This window comes from Hakea prostrata, chromosome 7, assembly GCF_041222555.1.
Source record: "Hakea prostrata isolate BN-2017 chromosome 7, UWA_Hpros_2, whole genome shotgun sequence".
In the NCBI taxonomy this organism is placed as follows: Eukaryota; Viridiplantae; Streptophyta; class Magnoliopsida; order Proteales; family Proteaceae; genus Hakea; species Hakea prostrata.
Window position 1 is genome coordinate 73,248,315 of NC_142606.1, and position 17,149 is coordinate 73,265,463.

At 39.3% G+C, this 17,149-nt stretch overlaps 1 protein-coding gene and 1 non-coding gene across 2 annotated transcripts in view; both read right to left on the minus strand.

The window, feature by feature from the left end:
- The window catches only part of LOC149012038 (protein STRUBBELIG-RECEPTOR FAMILY 6-like), a 33,858-nt gene extending 27,828 nt beyond the window's left edge, over positions 1 to 6,030 (minus strand). Inside the window, exons 1-10 of the mRNA XM_089160325.1 lie at positions 5,595 to 6,030; positions 3,820 to 3,952; positions 3,643 to 3,714; positions 3,493 to 3,558; positions 3,319 to 3,390; positions 3,165 to 3,236; positions 768 to 839; positions 614 to 679; positions 442 to 507; positions 48 to 355 (exon numbers count right to left, since the gene is read on the minus strand). Of these exons, the coding sequence (XP_089016451.1) occupies positions 48 to 355; positions 442 to 507; positions 614 to 679; positions 768 to 839; positions 3,165 to 3,236; positions 3,319 to 3,390; positions 3,493 to 3,558; positions 3,643 to 3,714; positions 3,820 to 3,952; positions 5,595 to 5,676 (1,009 nt within the window). The 5' untranslated portion in view covers positions 5,677 to 6,030. The remainder of the gene's footprint in view (positions 1 to 47; positions 356 to 441; positions 508 to 613; positions 680 to 767; positions 840 to 3,164; positions 3,237 to 3,318; positions 3,391 to 3,492; positions 3,559 to 3,642; positions 3,715 to 3,819; positions 3,953 to 5,594) is intronic.
- Positions 6,031 to 8,061: 2,031 nt separating this feature from the next.
- LOC149012039 (small nucleolar RNA snoR137) lies at positions 8,062 to 8,209 on the minus strand. Its single transcript, XR_016174915.1, has one exon. It is a non-coding gene; the product is annotated as a small nucleolar RNA snoR137 (small nucleolar RNA).
- Positions 8,210 to 17,149: the final 8,940 nt, after the last annotated feature.

The following is a 17,149-nucleotide window of genomic DNA, read 5'->3' on the forward strand; positions in this document are numbered from 1 at the left end:
ACAAAAAAAGCTTCAAAGAAAAAGGGTCAACAGGTAAAGCACACTACCTTTGACTTCATTCGAAGCAAGAGGGGTGAAAGGTCGGTCAGTGTCAAGCTTTTCAGCATCTTTTGTGGGCCTTCTGGATCTCCTTTTCATTAAGAAGAACGCTACTATTGCACCAACAAGCACAATAGATATCACTATTCCTGCAACACCACCACCTCCTATACCTGATTTCTTTCCACCATCATTACCATTAGGAGGGCTGTTACTGCCACCCTTATTTGGACTGGGGGGATGTGTTGTTGATGGTGGAGGTGTATATGGTGGAGGCGGTGGTGCAGGCCCCGATGTCCATGGGTTGCCTGAAGTCCTGAAGAAAATCATAAAGTTAAAATCCAAACAATAACAAAGAATTCCATCTTCACAAAAAGAAACTCCGTGTTTTGTGTTTCTTACTGCAGACTGTTTATGTTTTTCAACTGATCAGGAATCCAGCCGGTAAAATGGTTGTTTTCAACATTTCTGGAAACAAAAATGCAATGGAACATTAAATGGGCTGAATGGAGAACTTCATATAAAGGACCAGCAAGATACGTGCTTCTCAAAAAAACTAACAAAGATCACTCACAGAATTTCAAGGGGTAGATTCGCAAGCACATTAATGGTACCCGTAAATTGGTTGTTTTGTAAATACCTACATAATTGTAACAAGATAACTTAGCAAGGAAAATCCGACCAATTAAGTACTAGTATCAACTGAGGTAACCTGCTGTTTTACTTACAAGCTAGTAATACTTGAAAGGGAGCTGAAACTCTCAGAAAGGTTGCCTGTGAATGCGTTAAAAGAGAAGTCCCTGAAGAACAGCAAGAAGATCATCATCAGTTCATCACATTATCATTCAGAAGGTCAGTCACCCAGAAATGCTACAAGGGATAAAGAATTTTTAAACGATTTCAACGGTGGACACTGCACTCTATAGATAGTGATTGATCTGTTTAGACTCAAAGAGAACTGTGGTATTTGGTTAAAAACTGTTGAGATACAATGTCTACAATATTGTCACTAACATAAGTCGGCCAATTGAAGGGCTGTTAAAAAGTTTTCTACATGTTTATGTGGTGTAGAAGTCCCTCCTAAAAATGCAAAAATGTACTACAAGGTAGTCGCTGCCATGGTTATCAAAGCGTCTACTAGGCGCGTAGGCCCTTTTTTGGGTCAAAAGGCAATCTGGTGTGACCTTGGTTTTCATCGCCCTCTAGCGCCTAGCCTCACCTTGTCACCTTGACAACCATGGACATTGCACTCTGTAGAAAGTGATTGGCATGCTTAAACTCAGATCACTGCTGTGTTTGGTTAAAAAATGTTGAGGTACATTGTCTTGTGTTTTGTTGCTAACATAACTACATGAATGGGCTGATTGTGAGGGCCCTTAATAATTTTTACAGGCTGTGTACAGATATTCTAGTAAATTACTTGCAAAGGTTTCACTATAAATTTGAAGCAGGGGCTCTTTCTCAGTAAGCAATTGTGAGATGAGTAAGGATGATCAGTTTCAACCTTATTCTGCATGGCAATGAAGTAAATCTCAATTCTCACCTCATCATGGACAAAGGCAATCTTGCTGTGTGATTGTTTTTTTTTTTGCAATTTCTATTCTTTTCTGAATCATTTTAGGTCCTCATTTCTTAAAAAACGAAGTGCACAACAAAAGTGGAGGGGGTAGGGGTACAGGTAGTGGGGAAGAGATCCAAAGTAAAATGAAAGAGTGCAATTTTTACACGGAGTGACCAACTAGAAACACACTATGCATTCATATAGGAAACTAAAATTCAAAGCATAGAAGAAAATTCAACCGAAATTTCGACAATTTTGGTCGAAAACCCTGCATTTTTAAAAAACGAAACGAAACGAAATTCCAATTGTTGCAGGAAAGTGTCAAATTTCGACCGAAACTTTGGATATTTCGACCATTTCAACATTCCAATTTGTTTTTCCTTAGTTTTTGTTGATTTCTATCCCATTTTCACCTAATTTTCACAACTCCTTTGCCTTCAAACACCTATTTTGCTCATTTTTTGCCTCCAAACACCTCCTAAGCCACAACAACTACGAAGGAAACTCCGGCAATAATAGAATGTGAAGCATGAGCCATACCACAACAATTCCAAACTTTCTTTTTTTTATTTCTGTTTTGTTCATGCCTTAAATGATCTTGTATTGCCTTGAAATTAATATATGTTTAGCCTAGGACTATGATCTATGATTGTGTTTTGTTAAACTTATCTTTTTATTATTTGCTACCATTTTTTCATTTTCTTATTTTAATATTATTTTCTAAAATTATGTATTTTTATTTTATGTATACATGATATATAGGCTTCAACTTAATACATGTGAAACACCATCACTTGATTTAGTCGGTCATTTTATTTTGTTGACTTGTTGTATTTGTAACTATTATACCAAACAATTCATGTATGCTGATGATTCTATGCCTGTATGCAATACATTTTGCACTTGTCGGAACTAGTCATTTGTTAGTATACTTGAATGATAAATTTTCAATGGTTTTCTTTTGGGGCAAAATACTAGTTTCATTGTGTTTATTATGCTTGAAATAGGAAATATGCAAGAATCCAAATCATTTTGAGTCCACATGAGGCCCGAAATTGAAGTTCCAATTTCTAGAAAAAAGTGTCTAGTTTCAACCGAAATGTCGACCGAAACATCGAAATTTCGGCCTTTTGCAAGGTCGAAGTCCTGATTCGGTCAAATTTTCTTCCTTGATTCAAAGTGCAAAAGAAATATTCTGTCCCTCATCACTCTCCACAAAAGAAAATAAAATAAAAAGAGAGAGAAAAGAAAAACAATGATACATCTTACAAGTAGAAATTTGGGAGACATGTAGAGAATGAAGCTTGATGCAACTTCTTGCATTTCATCCAAATGCATTGGAATTGAAAACTATGTACAATTTTACTTGACCTTTCTGAAAATTTACTTATATCTAAACAAGCACAGCCTAAATATATGAACAAAATCATATACCATACACAGGCCACAAACTTTGAACATTTAATAAGCTTAATTATTAAGAAGACCATGTAGAAATTTCTTAATGAGATTATCAAGTGTCCAGTGATAATGATTGTTTTCAGGAGTTAGACAGATATCTCACAATGTGGTAATGGCAGAAAGCCGTCCAAATATGTCACCCAGCTCACCCTGAAGTCCATTACGACTGAGGTTTCTACAGTAATCAATAAAGCTATTGTTTAGTTCAAGACCTATCAAGGCATCTTGCACATGCAAAATAATCAAATGGTACTCACAGGTATTTAAGTGAAGTCATCTCAGAAACTGAAAACGGAATCCCACCACCGAAGGAGTTACCAGCGAGATTTCTGCAGTTAAAATATCAGTACATGCTTTTTTTCTATATATATTTTTTTTGGCCGGGAGGAGGGAAGAGGAGATCAATAGAATCTAGAGCTAGGAGAACTTACAGTTGCTGCACATTCGGAGGGAGTTGATAAGGTATCTGGCCTCCAACATTATTGTTACTTATATCCCTGGATGCATTTTGATATGTTGAGTAATTTATCAATAAAAGCTGATATAAAATAAAAAATAATTAAAAAAAAAAGGTAACTCACAGGTTCTTTAAAGAAGTTAAACTCGCTAACTCGTACCCCATTGACCCAGTAAGTCCAAGACCTGATAATTTGCTGATGGGATATGGTGCAGAAGTTTATGCATGCATTAGGAAACAGAGCATGGGGGCTTATAAACATTAGAATATGATGGGAAAATAGAAGAGAAAAGAAAATTACATTTCTGTAACTGCAGAACCAGAGCAGGTTACACCTTTCCACGACTGCCCACATGGGTCACCACCGCTTGAACTCCAACCTGTTAGCTGAGAGGGAGAGTTCAGGCTGCTGTACATGACCCTAAGGGCAGAAGCTGTGAATAGAAGAAGTCAACAGAAGTAGTCAATAAAGAGTCATCCAGAAATACATTTCCATCAGACATTAATCTGTTGTTATTACAAATTATCGTGTTGGTTATGGAGAACTAATAGAATGCTTAAGCTCAAAAAATATTAAGGAATAGCATATGACAGTATTTAACAACACACACATATATGAATGTATGTAGATTAAAAATATAACGGAAATTTTGTGACAGTTCACCTCACCATCCTGTACCAGCCAATCTAGCTTAATGATTACATAAAATCAAAGATATAAATGTAGAAAAACACCACTTTTAGACTGCTGGAGATGCTATTACTAATTTATACCACAATAAACAAGGGAAAGTGAAACTCAACTAGTAATTACCATGAAGAAACCCAAAATCCAGACAGAGCCAATTCAAAATATCCATAAAAACCCTACGAGAATGAAATGAGGAAAAGATGTGGCCCGAGAAATAATGTTTTAACATGATATCCTAGAAAAAACTTAAGTAAAAGAGAAGGAGTTAACAGAAGAGAGAGATCATAATCACTTAGAAATGCTATTCACAGAGAGACCCATTTATCATTACACACACACAAAATAATAATAATAAGTAATAACAATAATAATAAGTCATCTTCATAGATGTAATCTGCTCATCAAATACAGATAAAACAGGTGTTTATATGATGTCCACAACTACAGAAGATTTAAATATACCCACAACCTTCCATGGTCATATTTAAAAACTGTAACTCTACACACTGCGGTTCAAGATGGGGAAAAAACAATACTGCTACAAGAAGGAAACATGTTTATAAACAACGATTTATGGTAATCCTGAATGAAGAAAGACTTTCCCTAGAAAATACCTCCTCCTTTTTTTTTTTTTTTTTTTTTTTTGGGGGGGGGGGGGGGGGGGGGGTTCTTCTCGACCCATTAAAAGGCGAAAGTAAGAAAAGATGCAAGTAAATACTGATGCGATGCGGCAACTACTTTAAATTTGGGTATGTAATCCAATCTAAGGTCTTAACATTGACTCCAAGTGAACCAGGAAACAAAGCGACCAAAATGTAGGAATCTATTGCGAAAATATCCGTTACTTGTTTCCTATATTTAACCAATTATCCAGCATGGATCTACCTGAATCAACCGTGTCTGGCGGGGCCAAGTGCTTTTTCTCTCACAAATCATCACTTCTCATCTTTCACAAATTTAACTAAAGCTTGGAATGCTAGAAAAGTAGAAAAAAATGGATAGACATACAACAGAGGCAGTAAACAAAGCCCACATCACCAGTCCCTGCAACCATATTACAGTGGGAAAAAAACTCGAGATCCACTTCCATACTCTCGAAGATCCATCTATGTCAAAACAATGTCTGAGTGTTAAAAAAATATAGCGATCATCGACAAGCTGTGAAGGAATCATGCCCAATGTCCAAAAGCAATCAAAACAACAGAAGCTTACAGTGACAGAGCATTGTAATTATTACTAGAAACACGTCCTCAAACCACATAATATTCATAGTCGAAAGCGAAATGAAGCATAAAAAGTGAAATAGGAGAAGAATAGAAAATGAAAAAATGGAACACTGAAAATGAAGCTGCAGGCAAGTGGCAGCTGTGAACCGAAATTCTTACCGTCATCTTGTTTTGTGTCACCATTGACAGAAATCGGGTTCCAGACACAAATGCTGAGGAGTAGCAGCCACACTTGCCACATCTCTTGCCCAAATCTTCCCAGGAAGAGATGGCTCTGAAGTCCCCGTTGGAGTTTCACTTCTTTTTTTTCCTTCCGGATTTCTACAGAACAGAAGTAATTGGCACGAGAATGGCTAGAGCGTAGCTGCGTGAAGAGAGAGTCCAAAACCACAGAAAAGAGCTCTCAGAGAACCTCTGTAATCTAATCTATCTGAAAATCTGAAAATACGAAAAAGAAGGAAAAATCCGACACGCTTTCGAGGCTTTCCTTTTTTCCTGTTTTTGGTTCAATGAAAAAAAACCAACATGTAATGACACTTTCCAGAGTCATTATTAAATAAATCCTATCATATCTTTGGTTTCCTTCATTCTCTTCTCGAAGTTCACTTCCATTGTCAAGCAGACAAAAAGAGGTGTTTTTAAACGCCGTTACTGACGCTAACGGTGACGAAGTTCACGAGACACCGACACAGTTTAGGTGCGCACGCATGTTTTATTTTTTTAAATACCGTTGGACGACACTCAGCCGTCAGATTCACTTCACGTGATGATTGTCTATAATAGCGGAGGGAGAATTGAAAAATATATTCTCCTCCACCGTTTCCCGTCAATATCATCTATCTTTTGTAGAATAGAGTAATAGACTGCCATTTTTGAAAAAAAAGAGAAGGGTAAAGTTGAACGGATCGTCGGGTTTGAAATCCAATGTCCGTCAAAGTCTCAAAAAATGATCATTTTGTAATTCTCATGATTGATTATAATTATAATTATTATTTAAGTATAAACATGATTACAGGTTGAGTTTCTCTCTTCTGAGGTCCAACTGATCGTTTAAGTGTGAGATTTAACTGCTGGTGTTGCTTGACGTGCATGTTACCAACGCTCGGAAAAAGTGAAATCGCCGGAGGAAAAAGCCTTCATCTCCGGCTAGAATTTCGCTAGTCGGAATTGAAAAGGTATAAAATAAAAATAATAAAAATCTCGTTTTTCCGCCCGTCCCCATCTCTAGATGTTTTGGGTTTTATTTTCCTTTAAATAATATATATGACATGACATAATACGTTGTACAGTGTAGACAGAGATAGATAACTGGTTACAGGCAGGGTTCCAACTTCGGGATTTTGCTTGGCAGCAGTGCCTACGTGGCACTGCTGCAAGCAGCGAAAGGTGAGGATTCAAAGGGGCAAAACCTCACCAAAATTGTTACCCAGGCAGCAGAACCACGGTTACGCCGGACGCAACCCGGACAGCCGGTCAAACCAAACCGAATTACAAGTCCTTCCCGAAATTGCTCTCAACCAAAATCAAGGTGAAGTCGAAGAGACCGCCAACGTCATCCGGAGCGCCCCCCCCCCAAAAAGAGTGGCAGCCAAAGCCGGGGTCTTCCACCTCTTAAGGTGCCCCACTCAGATTAAAGATCCAAAAGCAATTGTATGTGTTGTTTTCGGAGATGAATTGCCATACGGAGAGGAGGATGAGTTTGCAGACGCCCTTTCCTAATGTCAATAACAAAACTAAGAAGACCAAGCGAGAACGACCATTATGTGATGCGATCCCGACACCGAAGATCAATGTGGATCGCCGCAACCAACAGAGAGTTTCGGAATCCGTTGAGGGATGGAGATGAATTGGAGGTATCAATTGAAATGGAGAAACCAATCAAAATAAACAAGTGTGGAATTCATCTAGTTGTTGGTCTATATGAAGAGAATCGAATTGGACGATCAAATAAATACGATATGACAATCTTGAAGATGATGTTCGAATGGATGAGAATGTGTCAATGGAAGATGGCAGAGGGACTAAGAGAAGCCATGATGAAATGGGTCCTGGTAGCTCCTGGTCTGATGAAGAGCAAGACCCTAAATGGCATACTGATGAGGTAGAGGAAGAGGGAGGAGGTGGTGGTGGCTACAACAGTTAATTTAACCTGTTTTCTAAAGGTTTCTTGAACAGACTATAGGTGAAGGATCCAGTAACAAGAAACGCAAATTAGCCCGCAATCGTACAGCATATATATGCATTATGCTTGCATATATTCACTGAGTACTTGACTAATGTAACTTTTTTCGTTCAATTACTATCTTGTTTCATTAATTTTGCTTTCATTTCTTTTTCTTCTTAAACATTTGGTACCCTTTATACTGCACCCAGTTCAACTGTGATCATCTTCTTAGATTTAGATTTATTATAAAGAGTTTTTTTGCATCAATTTGGTGTTCAGACTCCATTACCAAACCGTCTCTCTGCTTCTCTCCAACCCATAGAATTCTCCTCCACAAGTTCACCATGGCTTCAACATAGCTCTGATCTTTATTAGATGTCAACTTGGATGTAGAAAGCTTGAATAATGTTCTGTAAATTTCCAGGTTTTTTCACTATTATGAGAGGTAAAGAAATTTTAAAACCATATACCAGGAGACAGGGAACACAGCGCAATGTGAAAAAAAACACTGCTGGTTAATACTGGCAAGATTTATTCCAATTAATGTATGCTTCTGAAACAAGAACATCCCCAATTCTGAAACTGAGAGAGTTCACCTGTAAGAAGCAACACTCTTATATCACACAAAATCCTAATGCAACCTAATCTTGAAATAGATATTGCAGTCAAAATCGAGAGAATGTACAGAAAAAAGAAAAAGAATAAAAAACATGAAATCAAATAGAAAATTCAGAAATTGGAGCAGCTGTGCAGATAAAGCAGATATCGTGGGCCACCATGAAAAGGTTAAAAAAAAGAGAGATGGAAGACCCCAGACGAGGCTGGACCACCGGTATTTCATTTCCAGGAATGAAGATGCTGCTCTCACAGATGAGCTTTGAGCAGAGTCTCTTCGACTTCACCTTGGATTTTGGTTGAGAGCAATTAAACAGGAAGAAGACTTGTAAAATTTGGTTTGGTTTGAACGGAGCTGATTTGAGTTAAGCAAGTAAACCGAAAGCAAGTAAACCAAGTGAGTTAATGCTGCACATGGGTAATAATATCTAAGGTGAGGATTTAATGAAAAACCCACTTTGAATCCTCACCTTTCGCTGCTTGCAGCAGTGCCACGTAGGCACTGCTGCCAAGCAAATCGGGGCCGGACATGGCTGCACGCCCGCCATTGTTTTTCATTTGAAGATGCATGGTTGACCATCCATCCAATAAAGGCCGCACGGCACGTCTCGTCTCGTCCGGCTTCTTAGTAGAGCCTGCTTATAATGGTAATAAGTGGGATGTGCAATCGTGAACCATATACCAACCCCCTAATCCGTATCCCCAGTCGTTGGCATTTGCCCCCTCCCAGACCGAGTTGGACTGAGTTTGGTAATTCGAACGAATGGGCCATGGATAAATATTTTATCATGATGATGATGATGTAACAGCTACTCATTTTACCTTTTGGATGGAGGGGTCTGTAATTCGGTTAAGCCTTTGCGCACCACTGAGCCATATACAGTGAAAATGAAATGAGTGGTTGAAGTCAAAATCTGTGTTATCAAGTAGCAACACAAAGCTGGGCTTACCCCACAAATCGTGTGAAATTGGTTATAGACATTAACAAAATGTCCATATTAGAACATCTATTAGGACCTACAAAAAAGAATGTATACCCATAGATGTGAAATTTGAAGTAAGAATTTTATGTATTTGATGTGGGAAAATCCTCCATCAAACAGGTTTTTGTAAAAGGTATGAAGCTGAAGACTCGGTTCCCATCACCAATGCCTTTCAAATTGGGCTTTTTGAAGGGGGTAAAAACTGAAACCCTGACTGGAGGTTTATCAAAAATTCTATCCACTAAATGTCTTTAGCATACTGTCATTACCAGTCGTGACAAATGTTGTATAGGTTATTGATAATGAGGAAGATGATTATTTTGCTTAACTGGTACCCGAATTGGTAGTTGCTGATGAAGCTGTCAATGAAGTTGTTGATGAAGCTCAAGCCATATCTACAGGTAAAGGTGTAACCAACAAAGAAGGAAAATAAAAGGAGTCAAAATCAATGGAAAACTCAGCAGTAAAACATATCAAAGAGGAGGAGATTAGAGAGGATGTGGAACTACTTGAAGAGCCAATAAGCAAGATGAAAAAAGCAAGTGAGTAGGACAACAATACTAGAACTGAAGAGGAGATGAGAAAAGAAAGGAGAAAGGCAAGTATCTAGTGTGTGAACAGGATGAAAAAACTATTTTGACCTTCATCTGCTAATGGAAAAACAAAACAATATAGAAGAGCTGCTCAAAATGCAAATTGAGGTCTAGCAAAAATTACTTTCAAAAAAAAAGGAGTCGGTTATCAAGTCATGCAACCCTGTTCTCTTGAATCTCATGGAGAGGATAAACAACCTTGAAAATTTTGCATCGAAGCAAGCTGTTGCATCTGAAAATTTTCAATCTGGAGTTCATACAAACACTGCAGCAGTTAACATAACTACTACTTCTCAACCACAACAAGGATCCTTCGCCACTTGTAAGGAAGATTTTGAAGCCAAAGAAGTCGATGCATACCTAGAATCTCCTGACTACAACTCCAACTCGCAAAAGAGAAGAAAATTTGGGATCTAACCCCTACCCAGAATTTTGTAGCTTCCCTCTGCCTCAACCTCGATACCACACTTCAAAACAGCGCCGAGCCATTAACTATGTTCTGTCAATTCAATAGTGAAATGGAAGTCCGCCACCAAGTCTTTGAACACCTTAGTAACCTGAACAACATGAAAAATTCTACAAGTTGTGGAGGTGTCCAGTTCTACGAGAGTAACACCGACACACAAACTACACCCGCAAATCAGGTAGAAATGATGAACCAAGCTCCTATGGCCCCCCAGGTATTTCCGTATTACCTCTATGCCGACTTTTTTGATCAATGCATTGTCTTATGGAACCTTCCAAACCACACTCTTGGAGATTGTTTCCCCAGGTAGTGTGGCAACCATCTCTTTTGATAAACAAAGTGTGGTATGCATTGCTCTACTTATAGTCATTAGATATCATTGCCTTATGGAACCTTCCAAACCACACTCTTGGAGATTGTTTCAACCCATATAAAGCCCTCTTTAACTTTCACACTTTCCTATAAGTCTTTGTAGTAGAATACCCAGGTGGTATATCCATAAATACCTCTTATTGGAGTTCTCCATGCAAAAAGGCATTCTTCACATCTAATTGTTGTAAACTCCACCCTTTATTAATTGCACATGATATAATAGTACGAACTGTGTTCATCTTGGCAATAGGGGCAAATGTCTCTTGGTAATCAACGCCATAAGTCTGAGTGAAACCTTTGGCCACCAATCTTGCTTTGTACCTTTCAACAGTCCCATCTACCTTGTACTTGATCACAAACACCCATTTGCACCCAACAGTCTGCTTTCCTATGGGCAAAGTCACCAAATCCCACATTTTGTTTTTTTCCAGAGCTTGCATTTCCTCATCTATAGCTTCTTTCCAGTTTGAGTGAGATAATGCCTCCTGCCAAATGTTAGGAATAGAAGTAGAGGACAAAGAGGAAATAAAACTTTGAAATTCTAGAGATAGAGACTAATATGAAATATAATTGGAAATAGGATGTTTAGTGCAAGTTCAAGGATGCTTTCTTAATGCAATTGGTAAGTCCAAAGTAGGATTAGAAGAAGGGTCAAAGACAGACTCACCTGGAGGAACGGATTGTTTAGGGCCAGGAACCATAGCTTTTGACTGGCTTGGTTCAGAAGGGGTCACTTGTTGCTTTTTTTGATAGGTCTTCAGAGGTCTAGTCTCCCCTTGTATATCATCCCCCAGCTGTTCCTGTCCGGTCATTCCATCTTCCAAAGAAGGATCATCTGCAGGAATCTCAAGAGAAATATCGAAAGGAGGAATCAACACTGGAACATCTTTGCTAAAACTCTCCCCCTAAAGAGGTGTAGGGGGAAAATAAAGAATTTGTTCCTGGAACACAACATCCATAGAGACGAAAAAACGATGAGAACTAGGATGATAACATTTATACCCCTTCTGTGTAGGAGGATAACCCAAGAAAATACATTTTAACCCACGAGGATCTAACTTTCCATGAACATGGTGGTTCCGGACAAAAGCAACACTTCCAAAAACCTTAGGTGAGACTATAAAGATTGTTGTCCCTAAAAGAACCTCAAGGGGACAGCGTTGGTCTAAGACTCAGGAAGGCATTGGGTTAATTAGATATGCCGCAGTAAGAACAGATTCACCCCAAAACCGAAGAGGCACATGCATAGAAAACATGAGGGAACATGCTACCTCAAGTAGATGTCTATTATTGTGTTCGGCAACCCCATTTTGAGGTGGAGTGTCGACGTAACTAGTTTGGTGTATGATGCCATGGTTTGGTGAGTAGGAAGGAAATGCGCCACCCAAGTACTCAATTTCATTATCCGTACGAAGGATTTTGACTGTCGCCCCAAACTGAGGTCTAATCATATTAAGAAAATTTTGAAAGCACGAGAAAATGTCACATTTTTGGTGAAGTAAGTAAATCCATGTGGTCCTAGTACAACAGTCAATAAAAGTAACAAACCATCTATGATTAGATACAGACATGGTCCAAGAAGGACCCCACACATCAGAGTGAATGATTGAAAAATGAATTTTACTACTATTATTTGAAATAGGATAAACATGACTGGTCTGTTTGGCCAAAATATATGCCTCATAATAAAAATCATTCAAATTACACCTTTTAATCAGATCAGGAATTTGGACAAAATAGGTAAAGAAAGGTGGCCAAGACGACTATGCCACTGTAATAAGGTAAAAAGTGCAGGAGAGGTGGAACTAAAGACCGTAGAAAGAGCTGATGGGGACCCATCCATTAAGTAGAGCCCCCCATTGTCTACCACTGCCAATCGTAAGCCCCGTTTCCAAGTCCTGAAACACACAATGAGAAGGAAAGAAAGTTATTTTGCAGTTCATATCACGAGTAAGGCTACTAATGTAATATCCAGCCCTATTCTAACCTTGACCCTGACCCGGATCCACTGTTGTATTCAGGTCCGAGGACCCGAAGCGGTGGAAGAAGAGATTTATGGACCATTCTGATTGATGATCATGATTCGGAGACCGAGCCCATGGACATTGACAATGATACCCCTTGCTTAAATGCATTGTCAGTGTTTAAGGAAAGTCTGCGCATCGGAGAAGATTAATATGGTTGATGTACCAAATGACCTCCTGTGCACAATCCGAAGGTATTCCCAGAAACTAGACTTCTTGATTGAATTGTGGAAGAAAACCTCACTCAATTTGACCTTGTATAGCCTTTCAAATCCCTACTGGAAGTTGCTGTTCTAAACTTGAGTTTTCTGCTGAAAACATTTTGGTCGATCATTTTGGTCGATACCACGACCAAAATGTCCCGATCCGACAAGTTAATGATTCCATGGAATATTCCTTTTCTATTTAATATGACCTCGAGCCTTGAGCCTTTACAATCATTTTTCTCACCGGGAACGGGGGAGAGCTTCCCAAAGCAGCTCCTTGGTTAGTGTGAAGGGTATCTCATCAAAGACACTTAGTTTATCATTGATTCTTGCCTTCATCTTCTACATTAAGGTATGACTCTTCATTCCACTCTCTACCCTACCATTTTCTACTCCTTTCTATTGTCATCTTGCTAATGGGACATTTGGAATGGTGCTGCAACCTTGCAACCACCACTCCAAGTGCCTACTCATGCTCAATCCATGATTCCCTTAGCCATTCATTGATGCTAATGCTTATATCTCATGCCTAGCATATGTATTCCATGCTTTACCTATTAACATCATACCATTTGATATCAAACTGAGCTATAAAGTGTATTATGTTCATGTTTAACATTGCCATATGATTCCAATCGAATTCCTATTAGTTCCTCTAGCTATTGCATGCTATTCCTCATCAATGCAATCAATTCCAACTCATGCCATGATGTTTATCACTTGAACTTGATAGCTCAAATTGGGGCTTTTTAATTAGACCATTGGATTGGGTTAATTCCTTGATTTATAGTGTCCTACTACTGTTGTTAAGTATGCCTCCAAGTTCCAGATTGATCCGAACACCGGAAGACTCATTTCGGACCAAAATCCCCAAAATCCACTATTCTGCCCGAGGACTATTTTGGTCGATCATTTTGGTCGATACCATCGACCAAAACCATTGACCAAAGTTGTTGCTGATAGCAACCTTGGTCAGTTTTGACTCAAATGACATCCGATCTTCCCGACTTCTTTTCTAACTTATTATTGATGTTTGTTTAGGGCCTTAACACTTCTATTGGACTATTCTTGGTATTCTCAATTCATCATCAACTCATCCAAGGTAAGGATGGTTATATCCATAAACATATAAGTAATCAAATATTGAACTATGCTTTATTCAAGGAATGAAATCCCTAAATTTCTTTCAATCATTATGATGCTGATACATATGTGTTAGAACAGTAACATTTAAATCTTTATACATTTGTTTTGTTACTCTATCATTTTGATTTGCTTATGTTTATAATGATTCGTTTCAATATCATGATTTGAGTACTATTATGAATATGCATTGGATGCATGAGAAATGATGAGATTTGATGTGTGATTGCTTACGTATGACTTGGGATTGGAGGGTGTCCTCCGACACCGTCCTTGGGCATCGGAGGGAATAGTATGGGATATTCTCCGATGGTGCCTATCGACACTTTCCCGAGTTATTGGATGACATACATAGGAGTGTCTAGTTGTGTGGCTAGGTTCATCCTTGTCGTGTCAGACCCGAATCGGAAGGGCATTGAGACCGAACAACCCGTGGTAGTGTATGGTTGGATGGGCGCTCTAGGCCGGTAGCCAATCCGGTAGGGGACATAAACCATGCTACGGATACCGAAAGGGGCCATTTATTGGTAGAGTTGCATATGGATAGACTTGGGCTCACGGGCGCTCAAGACCGGTAACCAATCCGTGAGAGGACGGAGAGCTTCCCGCTTACTATATGTGGATGACCAATAGGGTTGATGAGTCCGAAATCCGGGATTTGGCTGACTCTAGTTTGAAGGATACCGGGAAAGGATCGGGGGAGGAGGAATGGACGTATCCGAATCGACTTGACCGACCGAGTAGATGACTTGCATTGGGCTAGGCTTTCCGTGACATGTGCCAGACTTGACCAAATGGTGATGTGAGAGAGCGGTGACCGATTCCCTTACAATTGTTTTGATGACACCGATCTTCCGGCATTCCCAAGATATGGAAATGGGAGAGTGATGACGACCCAGAGAAGTACGGTGCTATGACTTAAAGCATGTCTACCTTAGAGACCAATTCATAGAGTTAGACTCATATTGCATCATATGTTCCATATCACATTGCATTATATATGTTCCGAATGTGTATGATTCTAATTATGGAATAATCTGCTGAGTTCTTGAACTCATTCCGTGCAAATGTAGATTACACAGACCGAAGATACGATGACACCTCCAGAGGCGGACATGATCCACAACACCCTCCGGAGTGGGAGGACGATATTGGAGCGAGGAGAAAGACGGGGAGCCCACGGGGGACGCAGCAGGGTACATCGACTATTGAGGAGACTACTATAGTATAGAAGAAACCCAGCAAGTGCCCCACCCCGGTGTATTTGTGGAACCATTGGTCTTGTAACTAATTATCTTGAGTTATCTGACACAGACATGTATTTGACGATCACACTCTCCGCAGAGAGTGGTATCATACCTTCACCCTTATGAATGCTAAGTAGCCTCCGCACCGATTTATTTAGTCTTATCTTATCATGATATTTAGTATTAACCGTTTACCATTGATTAACGCGGATTGTGTTACCGTGTTTGTGGGAGGCATGGACCTCAGATCATTGATCCTTGGACTGTGGATCACATCCCGGGTATTCCAAATGGGGTACCGGCTTGGGGGATGTGACAACTAATAGATAAAAGATTAGCCGAAAACTTAGGAATATGCATGACATTAGATAAGGTAAGAGAAGGCGAACAGATAATAGATCATTTCTCAAAATTAGGGGAGAGAGACCCATTAGCCATTCGAACATCCTGAGCAATAGGGACAGATGAATAAGTATGAAACAAAGTAGATGAACCTGTCATATGGTCGGTTGCCCTAGAGTCGATTACCCAAGAGGGATAGGTCAAATTGACATTCTGACAACCAAAAATACCTGTGGGGAATTGTGGATCAACAGATGGAACAATTACAGAGGCTATACTCGCACTGGAAGTCGGTACTAGAGAAGATGAGTCAAGTCTGGACATCAACTGGCCAAGGTGCTGGAGCTCATATGAGGAAAGAGGTGTTGGAGTACTCAGGGTGTCAAAACTGGCTTGATTTGCAGATGCTTGATTGCTTCCCTTGATGCCATTTCTACCTTCTCCACGGGAATTTGTTTGACGTCCATACAACTTCCAACACTTGTCATTACACTCTTTTCCACAATACTCGCACTTTACTGGAGGGCAAAAATTACGAGAACTAGATTTATTATTGCCATAACCAGCCACCAATGCAGATCTATCAGATGTTTGAGTGTGTACCATAGTTATCCTTCGACTGTCTTCGGTATCTACCATGGCATAGGCTTGAGCCAGAGAAGGGAAAGGCTCTCTAGAACGGATCTGTGCACGAATTTGATCAAATTCTATATTCAATCCAACCAAAAAATCATAAACTCTCTGTTTATCTTCCCATTGTTGATAGGCAATAGCATCTTCAGTATTCTTCGGTGTAAACTTCCCATAGAAATCTAAAGTCTAGTAATATCCTCGAAGAGTGTTATAGTACTGAGAAAGAGGAAGGTCCTTCTATTGTAACTGATTGATTTTCTGTCTAAGTTCAAAGCACTATGCATCATTGCCAACTCTGAGTATGTATCTTTAGTAACTTTCCAAATAGTTGCCGCATCAGGAAGGAGGAGATAACTCTCTACTATGCTAGATTCAATAGAGTTGATGAGAAAATCCATGACCAAGCATTCATCTGTATACCACTTGGAAAGTTGTAGACCAGGTGTGGAAGGTTTTGTAGAAGTCCCATCAAGATGGCCTGTAAGACCACGAGCACCAACAGTGAGAGAAATTGAACGAGACCATCTAAGATAATTTGTCCCAAAAAAAAATTCCAGGACCCGCAAAAAAAACAGGGGACTCGCGGAGGGGGGCCCCCGTGGAGAATTCAACAAACGAACTTTTTCAAAATTACGAAAAAGTCCTTGAAATTGTTGAAGATTGCAAAAAAATTCCCTGAAGTTTTTCAGAATTATGAAACAGTCCCTGGAATATTTTTGAAAATTACGAAACAATATATGGAACTATTTAAATTTGCAAAAACTGCCATTGCTTTTATCGTGAACTGTTGTTGACTATAGAATAACTCCCACTAATTCATGTGAAAAGTATCTCCTCAAGTTATTTCCAATTGATATATTGTTGAACCAAAGTACACCAGGAAAGTTTCAAGGAAAGACTGGAGGGACACAATCGGTCCGCTTAAA